Below are 24,763 nucleotides of genomic sequence, written 5' to 3'. Positions count from 1 at the left end.
CATCTGTCCATACATCTTTACTTGCTCTGTTCATTGCAATGACTTATTGGTCTGGCTCCACATCTCTGGCTTCTGTGACATCGTCAATATTGGGTCCTTACTGGACCTTCTCCTGGTTATCCTGTTGTTGCTCTGTGTCATGGAGATCCTACAGGTTTGGATCAGCAGGGCTGGTCCTTACACACATCTCTCGCCATTTGAAGAGTATATAGACTGTGGGCCAATCAGAGCCCTGAATCTAGGCCTGTGGTAGGTAGCTGAGCTGGCCAGCCTGCCAGCTCTACCTTATCCGCACCACCAGGGGGAGCTCTCCACTGCTCCAGCTAGGCCACCCAGTGCCACCGTCAGCAAGAGCAAGGTTGGCTGTCGTGCCCTTAGGCTGGCTTACCTGCACATCCTCCAGAGCCAGCTTCACTGTGTTGCCCAGTTAAGGCAAGGAACCAGCCTGGGAGGGGCTGGGCCAGCTCTCCCTCCCTCCCTCTCTCTGCCCTGGACTGGCTCCACTATGCTGCTTAGGCAAAATGCAAGGCAGGCTCCTGAGTGAGGAGCAGGACCAGGTCTTTCGCTCTCAGAAACATACTGTATTGTGATGAGAACTCCCTGGCCCAGTTTCAAATGTTTAGCCATTGTATGTGGGTGTGGTAGAGGTCAGAGAATAACCGTGGAAAGTTCTCTCCTTCCCTACCTTCTTCACCTGGTGTCAACCTTGCAACATCAGACCTGGATGGCAGAATGTTTACACACTAAGCCCTTGTTTTACATTGGCTGTGGCTGTGTACATGGAGCACTAGAAAACAGCTGCAGGATCTTCATGGCCACAGCTGAGGTCGCACACTCATGGTCAGGAAAGACAGGAAGTGCTGAGAACTGTTTAGACTGCTGTGCTCGGGACAGCATTCTAGGATGCTGACTAGGTTTGTAAATGAAGCATTTTCTTCAGAAAGATGCCTCACAACAGGTATGATAACGTGCCTGTGATTCTAGTAGCACCTGAGAGGTGTGAGGCGTGAGGATAGAGTTTGGGGCTAGCCTGTACTACATAGCAAAATGCCATGTTCAAAAAACCAAAGTCTTAAAGCTTCTGTGGTGGTGGAATTGATAGCATGTGCTGCCAGTGTAGCTTAGGCCAATACAGATGTAGATAGGTCCCATGTCTAAAGTCTGTCACTTTGATACTTTAGAGCAGTGTCCCAGAACCTGTCATCCCATGGCTATCAGGAGAAGGCCACAGTGGCAAACAAAAACCATGTGTCAGTTGCCATGATGATTCCGTTTACCTTGTGATTTTTTTTTCAGCTGGTCTGGCTCAGATGGCAGAGACGATCCGATTGAAGTGTCTAAAGACAGTGTGTTTGTGAAGATCTTGCAGAAACTTATAAAAGATGGTAGGTGATTTATTAACTATTAGAGATTAAATGTTGCAGGGGGCTTGGTGGAGCACATCTTTAATCCCAGCACTCAGGAGGCAGAGGCAGGCAGATCTCTGAGTTTGAGGCCAGCCTGGTCTACAGAGTGAGTTCCAGGACAATTAAAGCTGTTACACAGAAAACGTTGCAAGTTAATTTTGGATATCGTGGGAATTGTGTGTTGCCAACATGACCCGTGCCAGGGGTCAGATGAATTGGGATCCTGTGCAGGATAAGCCTTGTTCTCAGTGAAGGTGCTTTTCTGTTTTTGGCACTGGGGCCTCAGGGTTAACAAGGTTCAGTTGAAGTTCTTCACCCCTTGACACAGACTCTGGTTATAACAGCCAAAGTCTGACTGAAATGACTGTCTGCTGACTCCTGCAAAGACTGCAGATGTGAAAAGAGAAATAGACTCTCGGTGTACTCCTTCCTTCCTGAGCTGCTCAAGAGTAAATGACAAGAGGGCTGCAGAAATGGCTCTGCAGTTACCAGACGGGCGTTCAGTTCCTAGGTCCCATGCTGGGCAGCTCACATCTGCCACACAGTCACCAGCTCACACATGGCACAGTCACCAGCTCACACATGGCACAGTCACCAGCTCACACATGGCACAGTCACCAGCTCACACATGGCACAGTCACCAGCTCACACATGGCACAGTCACCAGCTCACACATGGCACAGTCACCAGCTCACACATGACTGCTGGGCCATCTCAGCAGTAGAGACTTCCGCCAGGCCTGAGGACGTGAGTTCATCCCCACGTGGTGGAAGGAAACAGTCAACTCCTAGAAGTCGTGCTCCGACCTTCATACACACACGAGGAGGGCAAGGGTAGGTAGGAGCTGGTTCTTCGGTTAAGAGCTCTGGTTCCATCCCAGCCCCCACAGGGTAACTTCCTGCTGTCTGTAACTCTGGTCTTGGGGAGTCTGAAGTCCTTGCCTGTTCAGTACCAGGCACACATGAGGTGTACGTTCATACTTGCAGGCAGAACAGTCATACATATAAAATACTTCTAAATGACTAAATAAATATATCTTAAAGAAAATATAATTTAGAAATTGGGGCTGGAGAGATGGCTAAACAGATAGGAGCATTTGCTGTTGTTCCTGAGAAGCTGGATTTGATTCCCAGCGCCCACATGGTGGCTCACACCCATCTGTAATGGGATCCAATGCCCTCTTCTGGTGTCTGAAGACAGTGACAGTGTACTCATATACATGAAATAAATAAATATTTTGAGAAAGATATAAAACTAAGGACTGAGTATGTCTGTGTCTAAAGCAGTGAGAAAATCATATTTGCTGGAAAAGGCCCACGTCTGTACTGCTTTGGGAAAGATGATTCTCAAAAGACCTCCCTTTCTTTTATATACTGGGGGCTTAATGCAGAATGTCAGGAAGGCACAGAAGACAGAGCAGGCCACAGAGAAGCAGATGTGATTCCTACAGAATTATTAGATCAACACCAGGGTACCAGGTCCTGGCAGTGCGCAGACCAGCTGGCCTGCGTCTGGCAGGTCTTGGTAGATACAGAGATGCTGTATTTGAAACATCCAGTGAGTGAATGGAGCCTGACTCCAGCGACCCTGCAGAATGACTGAGGATGGCAGTCAGACGATCCCCATGCTACACATGGTGCAAGGTGTGTCATTTAATCTGCATAAAACATGCCCTCCCCTGCCTGGTACACAGTTGCTCAGTAAGCTTTTTGGGTTTCGATGATATTGAATTGTTCAACTTATAACAAATACAAAAAAAGACGATGCTGGATACATCAAGAACACTTTAACGTGACAAGTGCCTCCTCTCAGGGGTACCCCATTTAAAACCAGGAAACCAGGCCTGATGTGCTGGTACTCACCTTCAACCCCAGCACTCAGGAGGTAGCAGCAGTGAATCTCAGTGAGTACAAGAGCAGCCTGGTCTACAGAGCAAGACCAGGACTGCCAGGGCTGTCACACAGAGAAACCCTGCCTCAAAAAACCAAAGCGACAACAAAGAGACCCTGATAGTAAAATGCTGGGTGGGTGGGTAGGCGTGCGTGCGTGCGTGCGTGCGTGCGTTCAGGTTCAAGGGATCCTCCTCCTTCAGCATCCTGAGTGCTGGTAAGACAGGCTCCCTGGTTGAGTCTTAACATCTTTGCAGTACTGTGGCCAGCTTTGTGATGGTGTTTCTATTAAATTAGTCCCCCAATAGGACAACATAGAAATGACTATTAGTTGAAAACTTACACATTAAAGACATATCTTAAACTGTAGAAAAAAAGGAAAATTTTGGATTCTACTGAAGATTTCCTCTGGAGAAGCTGCTCTGACCAATAGGAACCTGCAGGGCTCTGGAGAAGCTGCCATCCTCCTGAGGGCTCCGGACGAGGAGGCCACAGCGTGGGCAGCGTGGGCATCTCAGGACCAGAGTGACCATGTCTTTTGTTTGCAGGCGTCCAGCTCAGCGAGTATCTACCAGAGGTGAAGGACCTGCTGCAGGCCGAGCAGCTGGGGAGCCTCAAGTCCAACTCTTACTTCGAGTTTGTTCTAAAAGCAAATTATGAGTATTATGTCCAAGGACAGATGTGACATTTGTAGAAATAGTTTTCTAAAATTTGTATAAATGTTTGCTTATTAAAAAAATATTGAGGCCAAAAAACTTAGGTCTTTTCTTAATCAACTTGAGGTCTGTTTTATCTGCGGCAGTGGGTTTTCCATGCTTTATGTGGGTGCATGATGTAAAAGGAGGTGCAACCCTAATGTCCCTTTTCAGCTGTAAGGTATTGCCTCCTCCTCTTCCACTCGAAGTTGCCCTTGTTTCTGTGTTGCTGCCCTTCTCCAGCTTCCCTTGGTCCACCGAGGCAGCAGTCTCTCCAGCGCGGCCTCGTGTGCACATCAATTACTGTCTTGAGGGTTGTGAGACTGAGCCAGGTTTGGAGCCATATACCTGTCATCCCAGCACTGGACCCTGAGTTCACAGTCAGCCTGGACAGCATAGTAGGGTCTTGTCTTACAGCCCTGGAATAATATACACGCACATAACAGTTGTATGGACTGAGCGGGTTGTGTCTGTATTTGAGTCAACAATTAAAAGAGGCCATGAGTCTGAGAGAGCAGGCCAGCAGGAGTGATGTGAGGTGTGGGAAACATTAGAGATTACCCTCTGCATGTGGTACACTGAGGAGTCTCTGGGAAGCTGGCTCCCTTCTTCCCTGTCCCGCCTCTTCCTCTCCCTCCCCCTCTCTCCCCTCCCTCCCCGCCCCCCCTCTCCTCTTCCTCTTCCTCTTCCTCCTCCTCCTCCTCTTCTTCTCCCCCCCACCCTCTCTCTCTCTCTTTCTCTCTCATCAGAGCCAGAGGAAGTACCTACTTAGCAAAATTAAGATGAGGTTTTACTGACTTACACTCTGACCTAGATAGAAACCAAAACACTAAGTCTAACTCAGGAAAGTTGACAGCTGGTAATTCACTGGGGATGTTCCTTACTTTCTACATTGGTTTAAAAGTTAAAAGCAAGGGCTGGAAAGATAACTCTATGGTTAAGAATACTGACTACTCTTCCAGAGGTCCTGAGTTCAATTCCCAGCACCCACATGGTGGCTCACAACCATCTGTAATAAGATCCGAGGCCCTCTTCTGGTGTGTCTGATGAGAGTGACAGTGTACTCACATACATAAGTCTTTTTAAAAAGATAAAATTAAGAGTCAAAAAACCCATTGACATAGGGGTCTCACTGTGTAACTCTGTCTGATCTGGAATCTACTCTTGTAGACCAGGGTGACCTCAGACTCAGGTCTACCTGCCTCTTGAGTTTGAGATTAAGGTGTAGACGACCACACCCATCAGTAATGGAGGAGTCTTAGAGTGTTTGTAAGACATTCACGTGGCTTTCTGAGCCATCAGTGACTTGTCGCTACTACCAAATATGGTGCTGGCATTGGCTGTGATCTTAGTCCTGACTGATAGGACTAGGATGGTTTCCAGTCTCCCTGTCATGCCAAGCCTACCTGTCTGAAGGAGGGAGCTAAACCTTTGTCAACAACTACAGCTCCAGAATGGTTGGCATTTCAACTTATCCAACAGTAAACGAAATGACGACGTTTAGTTTTGAATATCTTTCCCTCCTAACTTTTAAAGACTGGGCACATATTTCATCTCTGAAGAGTTAATGATTTGTTTCTAAATGAAGTAGCTAAGTCTCTCCTGGTACCCAGTGACACATTCTTCTTGGGACCTTGTTGGTCTATTCATTAGTTCAGCATGTGAACTGACCAGGACTGTGAGTGACAGCAGCCACCCTTGTCCCCGAGGTGAGTGTGCTGTGCTCTGAGGATATGTGAGTCAGTCAGGACCTGGGTAGGACAGGCACACTGACTGCAAACCCCCAGAAAGGGTCCTGGCAACCTATAGGGAGCACAGAGGGAGAGGTTTTACTGTTTCATTCTCTTGACCGACTGCTGTGGGGAGAGCCAGAGGTCTGCAAGATGAACTCACGGCATCTCAGGCTGTCATCTCAGCCTGTCATGGCCCTGCACTCTTGAGTGTTTCCAGGCTAACTGCAGGCTCACTGGAGCCTCCACCACCCACCCAGTCTGTCCTCAGAATGGCATGACAACCATGTATAAAATACAGTATATGCTGGGAAACAGTGTATATATGTTGTAAATATGTTTATCATGTGTATGATACAATGTATGTATATTGTATACATTGTACACACACACATTTTATAAAACTTAACTTTTGAGATAAGGTCTCACTATGCAGCTCTGGCTGGCCTCAAACTCTCAGTCCCTCTGCCTCAGCCTCCCAAGTGCTAAAACCACAAGTGTACACACCAGCCCTGGCTAGAACAGTTTTCTAAGGCATGTGGAGCATGACATTCAGCTCATATCCAAAATAAACCCACATAACTGGTTTACCTAGAAGCCTGGGACTTCTGTTTGAAATGAGCCTCGCGGAATGGAGAGACGCTCGCTAGTTAAGAGCACCGACTGCTCTTCCAGAGGTCCTGAGTTCAAATTCCAGCACCCACATGGTGACTCACAACCATCTGTAATGAGATCTGATGCCCTCTTCTGGTGTGTCTGAAGATAGCTACAGTGTATTTATACACTGTATAATAAATGAATATATAATAAATGAATAAATCTTAAAAAAGAAAAAAAAGAAATGAGCCTCAGGCTGCAGTAGACCACCTTTTGTATTATGTGGGGAAGGGTGAGTACTTTGCACACCTTTTGACTTAAGTTCTCAAAGGAGCTTTTCTGGTTTCCCTCCCTGCTAGGATGGCAGGTCCTTCCTTGTACAGATCTTCTATAGCCTTAATAAAAACAAGGTTTTCTTTTTGTCTGCTTTTTACTCATAAGAACCAGCTTCTTAGGCTCGGCAGTTAAGCATCACAAGCGGGGCAAGCCTGAATCCAGTTCCCAGAGTACATGAGTGGAGGGAGAGGACCAGGTCCATAAGGCTGTCCTGTGACACATGTGCCCTCCCTGTGAGGCTCTGTGACTTCAGAGCTGCTGCCCCCTGGGGAAGGGCAGACTGATCTAATACAAACCTTTGCTACAACAGAAGACTGGGAGATTGCAGCCTTGCCTGGGTAGATACTGCAAGGACTAACAGGATGTGAGGGGTAATGGCACAAAAGGGAGAGGTGTGGTAGAAGCGCCCTGCACACAAGCATTTAGGGGACCAGCAGGAAGATGGTGAGAGCCTAGCCAGGATTCCAGAGAACTGTCAGGAAAGAGTGCAACTGAGGTTAGAATTCATCTGCCCTGCTCACCTGCCACCGACATTGCCCCAGGCATGGTGCCGCAGGCTTCCTGTAGTTTGCATACATGTATTCACGGTCCACTTTGAATGTGCTCTCACGCACAGCTGAGAAATCTGCATAGTGGGATTAACAAGAGCTTCTAGGAGCAGCCCTGCTGTGGTCCAGCACATCAGCCCAATTCTCCCTCCATCCATGGCCCCAATATGAATGCCCAAAGTGCTGCTTGCTCTATTCTAACGGTCCCATTGTCCCGGCACAGGGTAAAGGCAAAGCCACAGGACTGATGCTGGTTAGGCAGTGCAGCCCCGGTTTAGGAAGAGCTGTGTGGGAGCCTGGAGTCCCTTCATGGAGCCTCTTCTCTCAGAGGCTCTGCACCTGTCCCAGCTGCTAAGTTCCACTCCAAATGGGAACAGCTATTTTGGGAGCGCTTAAGCCATCAGAAAAGTGAATGGCTCCATGGAGGCTTGGCTCTGATGCACCCCTCCAAGCATGTCGCCTGGTTGGTCACAGAACAGTTTCCTTTGGGCTTTCTTATCCCTCTCCATTCCCAAATTGAGACAGGCGCCAAGAGATGACCTCTACTCACCCCCCTGCCCCAGCTTCCATAAGTAGCTCCTTCTAGAAACCCAAAGGCGGATAGATCCCCATCTATCTGCAGTATAAATAGAACCCACACAGGCCTGGCAGGTGGTGCCCCCAAGGTGGATGGGAAGCAGCCTGGCTGTCAGGCATCATCCTCTAAATATAAAGATGAGTCTGGTGGGAGGAGCTGCTCTTGGGCTGCAGGGTAAGATCTGAGTGCTCCTTAGAAGGCACGTTCATCACCACCTCTCCCTGCCTCAGCCCCCTCTAGGTTCCAACAGTTCCAGGTGGGACCCTTTGCTCAGACCCAGGGGAGGGAAACTTAGTGCCACCAGAGGAGAACGGGTATCATTTGCTCAACCTAGCCAACAAGATGCCAGTCAATTCCAGAGTTTGGGATACACATGCGCACACTGGCCCTTCCATTCCTTTCAAGAGTACACGTAGAATTCGGGGACAGCTCTAATGCCCTGGCCTCACATTCCTTGGGCCAAGGCCACATAGCCACCATGCCTCTCCCCTCACTACCTCCTCCCCTCTCTTCCACCAGTTGTCTACCCAGTGACAGCTGCATGTTCTACACTGACTGACAGCCTGTGGGGGTGAATGGGGGTGATGTGTGTCAGATCTCTGGATTGGGGAGCTTTGAGGTGGGGAAGAAAATGTTTGAATGTGGGGGTTCTTTTCCATCCCTATCTGGGGCCCATGACCCCTCCCAGCTCATCTGACAACAGGGCTCCCTCCCCTGGGCTTTCGCATCAGGGTTTGGTAGTCTGAGTTAAGAACCCGTAGGTGGAGTGCATTGTGACAAGTCAGCAATCACGCTCAGGTGGGCAGATCTGGGGAGACCTTTGAAACAGGTAAAACTTGGGAAGTGCAGATCAGTGATCGGCAAAACAGTGACCTTTGGTCCAGCCCAGCCCTTCAGCAGCCTTGGAGCCAGTTGGGAGGAGCGGACAGCTGGGATACTCTCCATATACGGCCCGGTCCGGTCCTAGCTACCTGGGCCAGGGCCAGTTCTCTCCTTCTTTGGTCAGTGCAGGAGACCCGGGCGGGGACCCAGGCTGAGAAGCAGCCGAAGGGACTCTAGTGCCCAACACCCAAATATGGCTTGGGAAGGGCAACAACATTCCTTCGGGGCGGTGTGGAGAGAGCTCCAGGACTATATAAAAACCTGAGCTAGGGACAGGCGGTCACACGGACGTGAAGCCTCACTTCCTACCCTCGGCACCCAGGGCCAGAGTCAGAGCAGCAGGTAGGGTGGAGGTGGGGAGGGTGACCTGGAGACCCAGCAGAGAAACCTATTGAGCCTTGGGCCTGTATTTGTCACTGGGCTCTGGAAATTTCTCCAAACTCATATCCAGCCCATTTGGGATGCTGACTTTTTTGCCTGGTGGGAGGGGGTGTCTGACACCCATCCATTTCCACCCTCAGACTCTACCCTCCCCCCCCCCTTGCTGGGGACTAAATCCGAGTCCTCCTGCAAGTGAGCAAGCCAGTGTTTTCCTACCGAGCCACACACCAGCCCCTGGTTGGTTGAGATTTCTCTCCCTGAATTAGTTTCCCCTCCTGCCTTTCATCCCTCTCTCCTCCCCACCCTCTTTCTCTGCTGGGATCAAATCTGGGCCCTTGTGATGCAAGAGGTGGGCTGGATCTCCCACAGAGCCAGCCCCTGGGAGACTGACTTGAAGATGAGTTTGGAGAGAGGCAAGCATTGTCTTAGCCTTCTGAGCTCAAGGCTTTTCTAAAGCCCAGCACCGTGCCAGGCTACTCTTCTCTGAAATAGGAGGCGGGTGGAAGGGTTCCTTCTGAGTTTGGAATGCCGTGGGGCTTCAAACGGGCAATTCTTTCCAGAGTTGGGACAGTATTACCCTTCCTTGGGCAAAATCCTTGCCGCTCTCATAAGACTGGCAGGTGGACCTTAATGCCTCCTTCACAGATGAGATTGAGTAGAGAGGAATAGCGCCAGCGCTAGCTGTGACATGTGTGGCCAACAGCGAAGGCTGAGGATCTCAGGATGTCCTCTGCATGCCTACATGGAGGGATTAAAGTGGCCAACAAACTGCTTCCCATAGCAAAAAGCACAGCCTTGACCTGGGAGAGCATCCTCTGGCCCTGTGCAAGGAAGGGGCTGGGGGAGAGGAGTGTGTGGATCTCCAAAGTGAAGATGGGTTAAGCAGAGCTTCACCTTAACCCCCATCACATACTCACAACGCTCAACACTTTCTCTTTGCAGAAACTAGACACCATGTGTGACGAGGACGAGACCACCGCTCTTGTGTGTGACAACGGCTCTGGCCTGGTGAAAGCTGGCTTTGCCGGGGATGATGCCCCCAGGGCTGTGTTCCCATCCATCGTGGGTCGGCCCCGTCACCAGGTCAGGCTGCTAGCAGAAGATAGGCTCTCCGAATACAGCCGGTGTTCTCCCTGCCCCCTGGCTGTAGTAACAAGTATCTGATGTCTCCATCTGCAGGGTGTCATGGTCGGTATGGGTCAGAAGGATTCCTACGTGGGCGACGAGGCCCAGAGCAAGCGAGGTATCCTGACCCTGAAGTACCCCATTGAACACGGCATTATCACCAACTGGGACGACATGGAGAAGATCTGGCACCACACCTTCTACAATGAGCTGCGTGTGGCCCCCGAGGAGCACCCGACCCTGCTCACTGAGGCCCCTTTGAACCCCAAAGCTAACCGGGAGAAGATGACTCAAATCATGTTTGAGACCTTCAACGTGCCTGCTATGTATGTGGCTATTCAGGCGGTGCTGTCTCTCTATGCCTCCGGCCGTACCACCGGTGAGTGCTCACACACGGCCCACTCTGGTCCAGGTAGCGTCGCCCCAACATTCCAGCCCAGCTTTTGAATCCTCTGCCTCAGACCCTGCACCGTTCCCATTCAATCCCTGATGACCCCCAGTCCAGAACCACTGTCCCTGCTCTCTCTGCTGGTCCCCTCCACTCACACACTGCTCCTCCCCTGCACAGGCATCGTGTTGGATTCTGGGGACGGTGTCACCCACAACGTGCCCATCTATGAGGGTTATGCCCTGCCACACGCCATCATGCGTCTGGACCTGGCTGGTCGCGACCTTACTGACTACCTGATGAAAATCCTCACCGAGCGTGGCTATTCCTTCGTGACCACAGGTGCGTGCTCTCAACGCCCCGCTGAGGGTGGGCCGGCAGAGGGTGAGCACATGCCCCAGGCCTTGCTCTGAGGCCTCCCACTGCTTCTGCTCCTGCAGCTGAACGTGAGATTGTGCGCGACATCAAAGAGAAGCTGTGCTACGTGGCCCTGGACTTCGAGAATGAGATGGCCACCGCTGCCTCTTCCTCCTCCCTGGAAAAGAGCTATGAGCTGCCTGACGGGCAGGTCATCACCATCGGCAATGAGCGCTTCCGTTGCCCGGAGACGCTCTTCCAGCCTTCCTTTATCGGTGAGCCTCCGGCTCCGCTGGTTTGCCGGAATCAATTTTCCCTCATCCCACGCCTCAGAGTACGGGGTCTCCTCCCGCCGGTGCCCTTAGTCTGACTCTGTGGTTGCTCACACTGCCTCTCCCCCGGGCCACCAGGTATGGAGTCTGCGGGGATCCATGAGACCACCTACAACAGCATCATGAAGTGCGACATCGACATCAGGAAGGACCTGTACGCCAACAACGTCATGTCAGGGGGCACTACCATGTACCCCGGTATCGCTGACCGCATGCAGAAGGAGATCACAGCTCTGGCTCCCAGCACCATGAAGATCAAGGTGGATGACGCGCCTGGTATGGGCGGAGACCAGGGGCGGGGGGAACTCGCAGGCACCTGACACTCTTGTCTTGCAGATCATCGCCCCCCCTGAGCGCAAGTACTCAGTGTGGATCGGCGGCTCCATCCTGGCCTCGCTGTCCACCTTCCAGCAGATGTGGATCACCAAGCAGGAGTACGACGAGGCCGGCCCCTCCATTGTGCACCGCAAATGCTTCTAGGCGCACCCGCGTCTGTGTACGCGCTCTCTCTCCTCAGGACGACAATCGACCATCGTGCTATGGTTGCAGGGTGGCCCCATCCTCCGCCGTGGCTCCATCGCCGCCACTGCAGCCGGCGCCTGTTTTTGACGTGTACATAGATTCACTCGTTTTACCTCATTTTGTTATTTTTCAAACAAAGCCCTGTGGAAGGAAATGGAAAACTTGAAGCATTAAAGCCAGCCATTCTGTTTTGCTCCAATAAAGTGTGTGTTGTCTTTATTTACTGGGAGTAGGCAGTGGGCAAACGAAGGACCCTTCTCCACCTCTCACTGTTCACAGACTGGGTGAGCTCCTTAAGAAAGACGTTAGGAAGTTAAGTCTTCTCGCCCCCCCCCATTGTTTTTCCTTCTAGATCATAGCCAGTCCCCCCTATAAGGGGATCTAAGTGGCTTGTCTGGTCCCTGGCTGCTTGGCAAAGCATCTCCCCACCCCCAACCCCCTTAAGAGGCGGTCACTGCCTGCTGTGAGGCAGGCGCTGGCCGTGGTGCTGCCCGAATCGCCTCTCGCCAGGTCTGGAAATTGGATCCTCTAGTCTAACCAGCGGTACTGAGAACTTTTAACAGTCACCAACTCTTCCTTTCCATTAAATGCTGGTGGCGCTAAGGGGCTCTCTTCTTGCGGGACTGTGGGGAAGCTACCAGGAAGGGAGAACAAGGAAGGATCTGGGCTATCCAGAAAGGAAGGATCTGGGCTCACAAAGTCCAAGGCTGGCAGCCGGGCTCATAGAAGAAGACATCATAAGCACAAATATCGGTCACCACTTAACCATCTTAAAAACCCAACCCAGTGCCCTAAGCATGCTAGGACAACACGCAGTCGCTGAGTTACATCCCAGCCACCACCAAATGTTTTAAAGAAACAAACCACGACAGTTTGAAATTCCCCAGGAGACAACTATACCTGTTTTTATCTCTTTCTTAGACATGATCTCTTATGTAGTAGAGGCTGGCCTTGGACTCTCAGCCACCCTCCCCCGACCCCTGCCTCTCTGTAGTTGCCATCCCACTAATATCACTTGATAGACCCAACTTGATATAAAAGTACCTTACTAGTCCCAGTCAATATTTCCAAGAGCAGTGATTTCAATAAAACAGATGCCAACTCAAGAAAAAAAAAGTTCACTTAGACGCATGTTCACAGACGGGCTTGACCATGTACCTGTTACCTGCCACAGAGCTCAGGGTTCTTCCCTCTTTCTTTCCCATTGACAAGCTCCGGGAATTTCCAAGGGCCCCAGGGCACTGTTCAGAAGAGCTGGCTTCTAAATACAGCTTCAGACTTTATTACAATGAGTGGACGATACCAGACTGAAAACCACACGTTTGTTCTACCCAGCAGGGAGGAAAGCTCAAGATGGATCAATTTCTAGCCTTATATAGGAACTCAAGTTGTATTAATAATATTAAATATAACTAGGGATGCCCAGCCTGCTGATACCCAATGCCGGACATATCTGAATGAATATCACCCAGGAAACCATCAGTATTCTCTAGGTTGGCTGCCATATTGGGCACATTGGAGCCAGAGACTTAAGTATGGGCAGGGTAATGACCTGTTTCTCCTGCAGTGGCAATCAACAAGCAACTCAAGATACTCTGAAGCTGACAGAATTTAGACTCTGGAATCGAATTGCTTCCCTGAGCACCAGTCAGAGTCTAATGGACTGTATAATTTCACTCAAGACTTACCAAGCCTAAGGTTTCCTTTCTTTTCCTGATATTTCTCTGAAAAGAAGCAAGGGTCATACATTTTGTTAAGTGTTCTGCATCTTCTCATGCCCTTGGAGAAAGTTGTTGATGTCTGACAAACTGTTAGGCTTGAAAGTTCAGTGTAGCATGTTCCCAACACAGAAAACACACACACACACACACACACACACACTCACACACACACACATAGAGACAGAGACAGAGAGACAGTTACAAAGAGACAGAGACAGAGACAGAGGAGGGAAAGAGGGAGAGGGAGAGGGAGAGGGATAGAGAGAGAATGCTGAATTTGGTAGCACATGCTAGTAATCCCAACCCTAGGGAGATAAAGGAATTCATCCTAGGCTCTGCAGTAAGTTTGAAATCAGGCTGGTCAACATGAGACCCTGATCAAAACAAAACAACATAATGAGGCACAAAACAGGTCACACCACACCAGCACACACACACACACACACACAGAGAGAGAGAGAGAGAGAGAGAGAGAGAGAGAGAGAGAGAGAGAGAATACACCACAAACTGTGCGTCTGAGCATCTCAGCATGCACTCAGGTGACCGTTCTCTCCCCTTGGGGCTCTAGCTTAGCAGGGGAGAGAATAGCAGCAGGGGAGAGAATAACAACGTGTGGGGCTGGGGATTTAGCTCAGTGGTAGAGCGCTTACCTAGGAAGCGCAAGGCCCTGGGTTCGATCCCCAGCTCCGAAAAAAAGAACCAAAAAAAAAAAAAAAAAAAGAAACCAACGTGTAGGAACCTTGGGTGTGAGAGCAGGCCAGATGAGACATGGTCAGAGCACTGCTTTCCACACAACAAAGGAGCACAGAACAGCAATGCAAACAATGATAAAATGCAGCCTCCCAGTCTTAAAAAGTGTCAGTCCCATCATTGCTTCTGAAGCGCTGCTCAGCTCAACTTGGAGCCAGGGGTGTGTGGGGGTGTGACCCAAACTCTACTGTCCTCTGGTTTGTTTGTTATTGTTGTTGTTTGTTGTTGTTCTGCCAAAAATAAAGGACGGCCTTGACCTTCTGATCTAGATGATCAGATTAGGTGATTAGTGCTAAAGGGGTGCTCCAGCAGCCTAGTTTATGGAGCATGGGGGTGGAACCTGCGCTTTGCATATGTTATACAAGTACTCCACCAGCTGAGGGCCAGCCCCAGCCCTGCTGCCTGTTTCAACCTGCTGTTCTGGACAAGTCCCCAGGAGGACAAGAGCAGCTGGAAGGCCAGGGGGACCGAGGGCCCTGCAGGCTAACACTGACACATAATGTGCCCGTGGACCATCTGAACCATGAAAAAAGAACAAAATGAAGGGTAAAATGGACAGAGGAATCAGGTCAAAGTGACGAATCACCACAAAGCTTTTACGGGGAGCACGAGGGCTGGGTTTTGTGGGTTTTATTTTTTTTCCTTTTCTGCCCATCCCCCCACTTTTCCATGTTCCTCCTGACTTAATATTTCCAGCAGTTATGTATCATGTTAGCGTTGAAACATTAAAGTGAAATGAAAGTCAAATAAATAGGCAAAGGAAAAAGCCCCACCCTCCCAGTGGTGGGGGTTCTAGTTCAGAGGCCGGGAGGATGTGTTAGTCAGGGTTCTCCAAAGAGACAGACCAATGGGAGGAATAGACCTACAAAGATTGTCTTGTGTTTTCTAGGAGATTTATCTGGGGACTTACAGAGCCTCATAGCTTAGCAGTGCGTATGCCATATTAACGCATTACTTCATCTTACGTATATAGTTTGGGGTCAGCGCTCCTCACATAGCTGGAACTACACAGCACTACTCTGTAAGCCAAACAGCTGCTGTCCTCTTAAAGCCAGCAGTGGGTTGTCAGAGCAGGCTAAGGCAGCTGGGCTTGGTGACCGTGAAGGGTCCTTTGTAGTGGCTAGAGCATGACACTGGACTTTCACCTGAGCAGCAAGCCTTTCTTCCCAGTCGGAGGTGTGTAATTCTGTCCTCGTCAGATGTGGCCTCATGGTTTTCGGGGAGGAGCTGTTATAGTAAGTACATAGTTGGGAAAGATTAGGGAGAGGGGGACCACCTGTGCAGCTTTGGGGGAGCCCTCAGGTACAGGGCGAAGACTTTCCAGTGTGGCTACTCTTGAGGACCCACATTCCAGTCAAAACATCTCAGCCATGTTCTGTCAGTAAGCTCAGTAAACCCATTGGTCACCCAGAGCAAACTTTGATGGAACCAATGTTTGGTTCGTCATTGGGACCTCATGAAGCAGGAGAGACATGACTGAGTTCCCCCTTCTCCCCAGAGAGAAAGTTTTCATAACAGAGGATACATTTATTTGTTGATGTTGTTACATTGTAGTGTATTCGCCAGAGAGGACTGTTCCTACATGGGGTTAAGCCAATAGAAAGTGGTGTTTGGGATCCCAGCATAGCCCTGAGTCTTTCTCAGAGTAAACTTTTTTTTTTTTCTTTTCTTTTTTTCGGAGGTGGGGACCGAACCCAGGGCCTTGCGCTTGCTGGGCAAGCGCTCTACCACTGAGCTAAATCCCCAACCCTCAGTGTGAACTTTTAAGCACAAAAAATATGTCTCAGGTTGACATATTCCAGTTAACAAGAACGGTTAGCCAGCAGCAGAACTACAGAACCCAAAAAATCAAGGATAGTCCATTTGGAGATGTTCCCGGAACTACAGAGCAGACATTTGCCTTAGCCCCGGCAGGTGGTACTGTTTACATGCTGAGTATCGCGGCTGAACGATTCTTCCATCATGGAGTCAGTTGTGTTAAGGCCTCAGGGTCTGTTACAGAGTCTCATGGTATTAAGTTGTGTTGAGGCCTCAGGGTCTGTTACAATGTCTCATGGTATTAAGTTGTGTTGAGGCCTCAGGGTCTGTTACAATGTCTCATGGTATTAAGTTGTGTTGAGGCCTCAGGGTCTGTTACAATGTCTCATGTTAGTAAGAAAGGAGAACAAAGCTGGGTGGTGGTGGCTTAGGTCTTTAGTCCCAGCACACAGGAGGCAGAGGTAGGTGGGTCTGTAAGTTCGAAACCAGCCTGGTCTACAAAAGAAGTTCCAGGACAGCCAGGACTATACAGTGAAACCCTATCTAAAAAACAAAGGAACAAACAACAAACAAAAAAAAATAATAAAGTGTGAAATTGTTTTTGTGGTGAAAGGGTAAAGGAACAGGAGATCCCTTCCTAGTCCAGGGGACCCTGAGAACCAGATCCTCAACTGGCCTCGATGATACAAAAACAAACACAAACAAACAAAGAAGAAAGGAGAAAGAAAGAAAGAAAGAAAGAAAGAGAGAGAGAGAGAGAGAGAGAGAGAGAGAGAGAGAGAAAGAAAACTAATTTTGGCCACTTGTTTTGTCTTCCAAGGCAGGATTTCTCTGTGTAGCCCTAGGTGTCCTAGAACTTGCTTTGTAAACCAGGCTGTCCTTGAACTCAGAGATCTGCCTGCCTCTGTCTCCCTGGTGCTGGGATTAAAGGCCTATACCACCTTGCCCAACTGTTACTTTAACCTAAACTTATTAAGCAATGGCTAAATATCTCTTCTCTCCCTGTCTGAAAGCCTTACAAGAGGTCCAAAACACTCTTGGCTGTAGACACCCCAACAGCTACCAAAGGGCCTGAAATCAGATGCTGGGTTTGCCACTTTGGAGAACAGCCTTAGCGACTAGAGGAGGGGGAGCCCAAAATGGAGGCAGGAGGGGGAGCAGGAGGTTTAAGTAGCAAGGAAAGCCTGCGCACTGGCTGGTTTTGTGTGTCAACGTGACCCAAGCTGGAGTCATCACAGAGAACGGAGCCTCCCCTGAGGAAATGTCTCCATGAGACCCAGCTGTAAGGCATTTTCTCAATTAGTGATCAAAGCGGGAAGACCCAGCCCATTGTGGGTGGTGCCTGGGCTGGTGGTCTTGGGTTCTATAAGAGAGCAAGCTGAGCAAGCCAGGGGAAGCCAGTCAGTAAGAAACATCCCTCCATGGCCTCTGCCTCAGCTCCTGCTTCCTGACCTGCTTGAGTTCCTGTCCTGACTTCCTTTGGTGATGAGCAGCAATGTGGAAGTGTAAGCTGAATAAACCCTTTCCTGCCCATCTTGCTTCTTGGTCATGATGTTTTGTGCAGGAATACAAACCCTGACTAAGACAGTCTGTTAAGAGAAAACTCCTAGTCAAGAGAATAGAATCTCTGGCCTGAGTGTAGACATTCCAATGGGGCCAGGTCAGTTTCCCGGCCAAGGAACCGCCCCTAGGAAGGCAGGCTTCCAGTAAACCAGGCCACTGAATAAATGGAATAATTAGCCCCTTATGGTAGAGCCTAACTCAGGGGCTTACTACGCAAGCTACTGAAGAGGCACTCCACTCCCTCCCTAGAGGAGTTTCTCACTCCGAGATGTGATAGGAAAAGAAAAAAAAAAAATCAAACTCCTTTTTATTGATTTTTTTTGTTGTTGTTGTTCAGAGCTGAGGACCGAACCCAGGGCCTTGCACTTGCTAGGCAAGCGCTCTACCACTGAGCTGAATCCCTAACCCCTAAACTCCTTTTTTTTTTGGTTCTATTTTTCGGAGCTGGGGACCGAACCCAGGGCCTTGCGCTTCCTAGGCAAGCGCTCTACCACTGAGCTAAATCCCCAACCCCCCCCTAAACTCCTTTTTAATGATTTGAAGACAATGTTTAAAAATAAGGTAGACTTTATAAGAAACATTAAATACTGGTATTTTCTGTGCTGTGTTTAGGACAAGGAATTTAAATCTTTTACCTTTCCCTGCTTTTGTGCAAGTGTTCCTTCCTTTCTTCCTTCCTCCCTTGTTTCCTCCCTTCTTTCCTTCCTTCCTTTTTTCTTTTTTTATCTGAGACAGGATTGCTCTGTGTAGCCCTGGCTGTCCTGGAATTCCTTTGTAAACCAGGTTGGCCTTAACTCAGAGATCCACCTATATACAAATGTTTTATTCTCCTCATAGGGTAAAGGTTGGAACTGTTGGTTCTGAAGTCAGCAAGGAAGCAGCAGCAGCAGCAGCAACAGCAGCGAAGGCCAAGTTAACTCTGCCGCAAGAAAAAAGGCCAAGATGATTGGCCGTCTCCCACACCCTTATCTGGACTCCTACTAGAAGAAGCTGCACACAATCAGGGTAGGTCTTTCCACTTCTCTAGAAGAGTTTTAATCCAGCAATGTGTCTGCTCTGGCATAAGAAGATCACACCAAAGACCTTCTAGGTCTATGTAATCTGGCTGAAATAGACTCGGCCTTAATACAAACCTTTAATCCCAAACAACAAAGGTAAAACTGGCTTCTTGTAGGAAGCACTCATGTTTGAAAGTGATGCCTAATTGAGGGGCAGACAAAGTGACGAATTAGAGAAAGATTCACCAGAATGAGTCGGAAAGAGGATATATCCATCTCTCATGAGGACAGGAAAGAGAGGCTACTTAAGAGCCACACAGGGAGAGTGGAGTTTGACTTCAGGCAAGGCGGTTTAGTTGAGTTTGTTCGTGAGTTCATGCAGAGGCAGTTGAAACCAGAGAGTAAGAAGGAGCCAGGGGGCTGGAGAGATGGCTCAGCGGTTAAGAGCACTGACTGCCCTTCCAGAGGTCCTGAGTTCAATTCCCAGCAACCACATGATGGCTCACAACCATCTGTAATGAGATCTGATGCCCTCTTCTGGTGTGTCTGAGGACAGCTACAGTGTACTCGCATATATAAAATAAATAAAATCTTTAAAAAAAAAAAAAAAAAAAAAAAAAGAAGGAGCCAGATATTTAGAACAGAGTGCCAGAGTTAGTTTGAGGCCGAACAGAGCAGTTCGGTGAGAAGCCAGTTTTGTTGTTGTTGTTGTTTGTTTTTTGTTTTTTTTAATGTATTTTATGTATGGGTCCACTGTAGCTGTCAGACACACCAGAAGAGGGCATCAGATCCCATTACAGATGGTCGTAAGCCACCATGTGGTTGCTGGGATTTGAACTCAGGACCTCTGGAAGAGCAGTCAGTGCTCTTAACCTCTGAGCCACCTCTCCAGCCCGAGAAGTTAGTTTTAATCAGTCAGCTTGCAGAGGAATTTGGGCCAGAACAGCTGAGTTGAACCAGCCAGCCAGAGTTCAGAAAGAGCAAGAAAGGGTGAGCTTATTCAGCAGTAGGCCAACAAGATGACAATTACATCTGGGGAATAAAGGTAAATTTATACACATCAACCAAACCAACCAGGGGCATTCTTCAGGCAAGGCTCCCTACCCAGATGATCCGAATTTGTGGCAAGTTGACATTAAAGCCAACCAGGCCTGGGTTTGATGCATGAAGAACACTGTGGGAAGGGACCTGCAGCTCTGAGTCCTGTGGAGAGGTAGGGGAGAAAGCTGGATCTAAACTCAGGGGCTGTGAGTGTCATAGCTTGTAAATCATGCACAGCAGGGAGGGGAGGGGAGGGGAGTTCTCCCACACTTCCCTGAGAGTCCCTCAAAGTCCAGGCAGGGCTAGCTGAGCTCCCTAGGAGTTCCCAGACAGAACAGAGAGACAACAGAGGGGGAGAGGGCTATGTTTTGCCCCCACCATGCTGGCCTTGCCCAACAAAGAGAGAATTGGGGAGAGGGTCTACAGTCCCTCAGAAATCACATAAGGCACATGTGGTGATGACCACCTGTAACCCTAGCACCCGGGAAGCAAATGGCAGGTGGATCTTTGGGAGTTCAAGGCTACCCTGGTCTACACAGAGCATTCTAGACCATCCAGAGCTACAGAGTAAGAGATTGACTCAAAATAAGCAAGTAATTGAGCAAACAAATATATAATAAGAAAGGAATCCCATAAGGTCACTCATATGCCAGGGCAGGTGAGGCCAGAGAGTCACCACAGGTCTCTTCAGTTCCAGATGGGGTTGTCTCCTTCCTGCTGTATCGAGGTGACACTTTCAAAGAATCAGCCAGGCTCTGGGGTAATAACGGGCCATTTCAGTTTTCCAGTCAGTGTTAATGTTCATTGCACAGGGTTACTTGAGGACATCTGTACGTATAATGCACGCTGAGCATCTCCTCCACCTGCCTGCCCTTCCTCTCTCCCTTCTCTCTCCTCCCTACTCCCCTGTGCTCTGCTAGACAGTCTCCACTTTTGGGGATTTCACCGAAGGACTCCAAGTCAACAAACCACAGAGACCCCTGCACATCAGTGCTTTGCAACACTATCCGCACTAGCTAAGCTATGGAACCAACCCTGGTTTCCATCATCAGGAAAAGACAAGGAAAGCAGGGTGTTGGTATTCTGTCTGAGCTCCACCCCCACAGCTACCTGGCAATAGCCAGGTATGTTCCACCCCAGAGTTGCCTGGCAACAGCCATCTGTACCTGACTATATAAGGGTCTGCTTGCCCCCTCCTCTCCCTCTTACTCCTCTCTCACTCTTCTCTGCTCTTATGCCCTCTTTGTCCCCGTCCCTTTCTTCCATCCCCCCTTCCCTCCACATGCTCATGGCTGGCCTCTATTCCTCTACTCTTCTACTCTTCTTCTCTCATTAAATGGGGGAGAGAAGGGACAAAGGGGAAGAGGGCAAGAGAGCAAGAGAAGAGAATGAGGAGGGGCAAGCAACCCCTTTTATAGTGAGTCAGGCATACCTGGCTATTGCCAGGTAACTGTGGGGTGGAGCATACCTGGCTGTTGCTCGGTAACTGTGGGGGTGGAGCTTAGACAGAATGCCAACAGAAGGCTCCATACAGGCTGCAAAGGAGAAGGGTTAGACTACCTGAGGACCCAACTATACCTCTCTTAGGCATATTCCCAAAAGATGCTCCAACATACAACAAAGACACATGCTGCACTATGTTCACAGTAGCCTTATTTATAATAGCCAGAAGCTGGAAAGAACCCAGATGCCCTTCAACAGAGGAATGGATTTAAAAAATGTGGTACATCTACACAATGGAGTACTACTCAGCTATCAAAAACAATGACCTCATGAAATTCATAGGCAAATGGAATGAACTAGAAAATAACATCCTGAGTGGGGTTACTCAGTCACAGAAAAACACATTGATAAATGGATATTAGCCAAAAAAAAAAACCTCAAATTACCCAAGATGCAATCCACAGACCACAGGAAGCTCAAGAAGAAGGATGACCAAAACGCAGATGCTCCCACTCCTTCTTAAAAGGAGAAAAAATATCCATAGGAGGGGATATGGAAGCAAAGTTTAGAGCAGCAACTCAAAGAATGGCCATTCAGAGCCTGACCCACATGTGGCCCATATAAATACAGCCACCAAAACTAGATAAGATTGATGAAGATAAAATGCATGCGGAAAGGGACCGGATATAGATCTCTCCTGAGAGACACATCCAGAGCATGTCAAATCCAGAGGCAAATGCTACCAGCAAACCACTGAACTGAGAACAGGACTCCCTTGTGGGAAATTAGAAGAATTATTGAAAGAGTTGAAGGAGCTTGCAACCCCATAAGAACAACAATGCCAACCAACCAGAGCTTCCAGGGACTAAACCACTACTGAAAGTCTATACATGGACTGACCCAGGGCTCCAACTGCATATGTAACAGAGAATAGCCTTGTTGGGGCACTAGTGGAAGGGGAAGCCCTTGCTCCTGCCAAGGTTGGACCCCCAGTGCAGGGGAATATGGGGGGCAGTAAGGGATGTATGGGGGGAATACCTGTATGGGGGAGGGGGAGGGGATGAGATGGGGCCTTATGGACAGGAAACCGGGAAAGGGAATAACATTTGGAATGTAAGTAAAGAAATGTATATAGGGGCTGGGGATTTAGCTCAGTGGTAGAGCGCTTGCCTAGGAAGCGCAAGGCCCTGGGTTCGGTCCCCAGCTCCGAAAAAAAGAACCAAAAAAAAAAAAAAAAGAAAGAAATGTATATAATAAAAATTTTTTAAAGAAAAGTGAAATAAATTAAAAAAGAAGAGGAGGAGGAGAAGAGGAAGAGGAGGAAGAGGAGGAAGAAGAGGAGGAAGAGGAGGAAGAAGAAGAGGAAGAAGAGGAGGAAGAGGAAGAAGAGGAAGAAGAGGAGGAAGAGGAGGAAGAGGAAGAGGAAGAGGAAGAGGAAGAGGAAGAGGAAGAGGAAGAAGAAGAAGAAGAAGAAGAAGAAGAAGAAGAAGAAGAAGAAGAAGAAGAAGAAGAAGAAGAAGAAGAAGAAGAAGAAGAAAGGTTAGACCCAGTCATAGTGCTGGGGAGGAGTTCTGGAGGCCAGGAGTAGTTGACATATTGAGAGGAGAGGCTCTTGCAAGGCCATGGCTGGACTTGGAGAAAGGTTGTGGCTGGAGAAGGTGTGGGTGCTGAGAGTGGCTGCCCCACTGCGTGAACCTCATTGCTGGACACATACAGTTTGTGCAGTATAAGAACCCTGGGAGAGAGCTAGAGAGATGGCTCCTTGTTTTAAGAGCTCTGGCCGTCGGGCTGGGGATTTAGCTCAGTGGTAGAGCACTTGCCTAGGAAGCCCAAGGCCCTGGGTTCAGTCCCCAGCTCTGAAAAAAAAGAATCAAAAAAAAAAAAAAAAAAAAAAAAGCTCTAGTCCGGAGGACTGGGGTTTGATCCCAGCGTGTAATCATCTGACAGAACACTCAAGCCTACGTTAAATAAGCAAGTAATAATAATAAACAATAAATAAATACAATTGGAAATCACTGATCTGTTTTTACCACCAGCACACCTTGTGTTGGGTGGGGGAGGGGTGCAGCCCGGGCCCTGGGTGGCTTTAAGCCTTTTCATTTCCCTTCAGTCCATTGGAAGCTTGGGGCTAGGAGGGAGGTTCAGTACAACTGGAATTAAAACATGCTGAGCAGAAAATCCATGACTAGGAGTTGGGGATTTAGCTCAGCGGTAGAGCACTTGTCTAGCAAGCGCAAGGCCCTGGGTTCGGTCCCCAGCTCCGAAAAAAAGAAAAGAAAAAAAATAAAAAAATAAAATAAAAAAGAAAAAAGAAAATCCATGACTATTGGAGGGCAAGAGCTCCTGCTGCCGTGGTCCCCTCCTATCTTGTGTAAATAGTCCTGCCTGACCCTTAGTGGGCTCTGGAGTCCCTGCTCTGTGTGTGTGTGTGTGTGTGTGTGTGTGTGTGTGTGTGTGTGTGTGTGTGTAGGTGTGTGTGGGTAGAGGGAAGGGAAGGGGGTGAGGAGATGAGAGCCCAGGATAACGGGAGAGGGACAGCAAAGGGAAGGGAGGGTGCTGGTTGGGAGGGGAGCTTGAAGGGGGAGGAGGAGGGAGAGAGGAGCTGGGCAGCAGCTGTCTACAGAGCCATTCTCAGTGAGTCACTGAGCAGCGCCCACTGCCTGCTTCTATTTTTATACCAGCGCCTGCTCACATCTTGCGTGAAATAAGCCTTCCAGTTGGTGGAGGAGAATCTGATGGCAGAGGGCAAGGGCTGAAGGAGTCATTTGAAAATCTATGCTGGAATTTCAGAGCAATTCTGCTGTTATGAGGAGGCCCTAAGTGCTTTAGAGCTGCAAGGCCCTTGGTTGCTTTAGAGGCTCTGGGAACAGAGTATTTACAAGCACAGCAGCAGGCTGGGGTACCAGAGGCATCTGTTTCAGGAAGGGCTAGGGAACAGTGGGCACAGGCACCTGTGTGACAGGTCTCTCAGCTACACAACGGATGCTGAGATAAAGACAGAACCACAGACAGAAGCCCCGGGGCTGCCGTTCAGGGAAGAATGGTAGCTTGGGTAGATTAGGCCATGTCTTTAAGCTTCCTCTTTCTCATCTGTAAAGTCCATACTGAGTGGAGCTTTGTCCACTCCAGAAGAGGGATCCAGGTGAGGTAGGACAACATGCATCTCCTCAACATGCTTTGGGGAGGTGGGTGGTTAAAGTGAATGTGTGTCCCACATCCCCGGGATAGACACTGGCTTGTGGAGCTGGTGGAAAAGAGTCAAAAACGTGTCGGTCTGTCTTCAAGAAGATCCCCACACTCAGAAAAATGACTGAAGCAGGGCCTCCCAGAACACTGAAGCTTTCTATGCGCGCTTTTTCCCTGGCACAGGTTCCTCTTCTGGAGGGAAGCCTGTGGCAGCAGCTGACCTCTCTTCAATGCTGCCTGACCCCAGCAGGAAGCAGAGGACACCGACAAGCCTGCTCTGGCTTTGTGGCTTACCTTAGCCCAGTAAGCACAGCCTAAAATGTAAACTCAGGACTGAGAGCAGCTTTGATAGACAATTCTCAAGAGTCCAGATATCCAGGGTTCAGGTTCTGATCCCCTGATCCCAAGGGCGAAGCAACCTTCCTTCAAGCTTCTAGACACTCTCCCTGAGATGCCTGCCGTTCTCTGACCAGCCTTGGAAAAGTAAAGACCAAGTTTCCCTTCATAACTGGCTCCCTCACAGCAGGCCTAGCTGGGG

At 49.2% G+C, this 24,763-nt stretch overlaps 2 protein-coding genes across 4 annotated transcripts in view; both read left to right on the top strand.

The window, feature by feature from the left end:
- Window positions 1–4,071, top strand: part of Nup133 (nucleoporin 133) — a 49,628-nt gene extending 45,557 nt beyond the window's left edge. For 2 of the 3 annotated variants that reach the window (XM_008772671.4, XM_039098297.2), the window contains 2 exons: window positions 1,297–1,385; window positions 3,844–4,050. In XM_008772671.4, the coding sequence (XP_008770893.1) occupies window positions 1,297–1,385; window positions 3,844–3,980 (226 nt within the window). In that variant the 3' untranslated portion in view covers window positions 3,981–4,050. Of the gene's footprint in view, window positions 1–1,296; window positions 1,386–3,843 lie in introns of all 3 variants that reach the window. The other variant, NM_001400955.1, reaches the window with a different exon arrangement.
- Window positions 4,072–8,941: 4,870 nt separating this feature from the next.
- On the top strand, window positions 8,942–11,968 carry Acta1 (actin, alpha 1, skeletal muscle). The gene is made up of 7 exons (NM_019212.3): window positions 8,942–9,002; window positions 9,984–10,124; window positions 10,221–10,545; window positions 10,735–10,896; window positions 10,995–11,186; window positions 11,322–11,503; window positions 11,580–11,968. Exons 2-7 carry the CDS (start codon window positions 9,996–9,998, stop codon window positions 11,721–11,723), a joined length of 1,134 nt encoding a protein of 377 aa, NP_062085.1. The 5' UTR covers window positions 8,942–9,002; window positions 9,984–9,995; the 3' UTR covers window positions 11,724–11,968.
- The last annotated feature ends 12,795 nt before the right edge of the window (window positions 11,969–24,763 follow it).

Source organism: Rattus norvegicus, chromosome 19, assembly GCF_036323735.1.
Source record: "Rattus norvegicus strain BN/NHsdMcwi chromosome 19, GRCr8, whole genome shotgun sequence".
Classification (NCBI taxonomy): domain Eukaryota; kingdom Metazoa; phylum Chordata; class Mammalia; order Rodentia; family Muridae; genus Rattus; species Rattus norvegicus.
Note: the sequence above shows the minus strand (reverse complement) of the source record. Positions and strands in the feature narration are given on the sequence as shown.

Excerpts from the sequence above, each read along its gene's own strand:
- Acta1 (NM_019212.3), top strand. The coding sequence starts at position 9,996 with ATGTGTGACGAGGACGAGACCACCGCTCTTGTGTGTGACAACGGCTCT. Across the intron at positions 10,125-10,220 it reads TGGGTCGGCCCCGTCACCAG|GGTGTCATGGTCGGTATGGG; the intron begins GTCAGGCTGCTA and ends CTCCATCTGCAG. Across the intron at positions 11,187-11,321 it reads CTTCCAGCCTTCCTTTATCG|GTATGGAGTCTGCGGGGATC; the intron begins GTGAGCCTCCGG and ends CCGGGCCACCAG.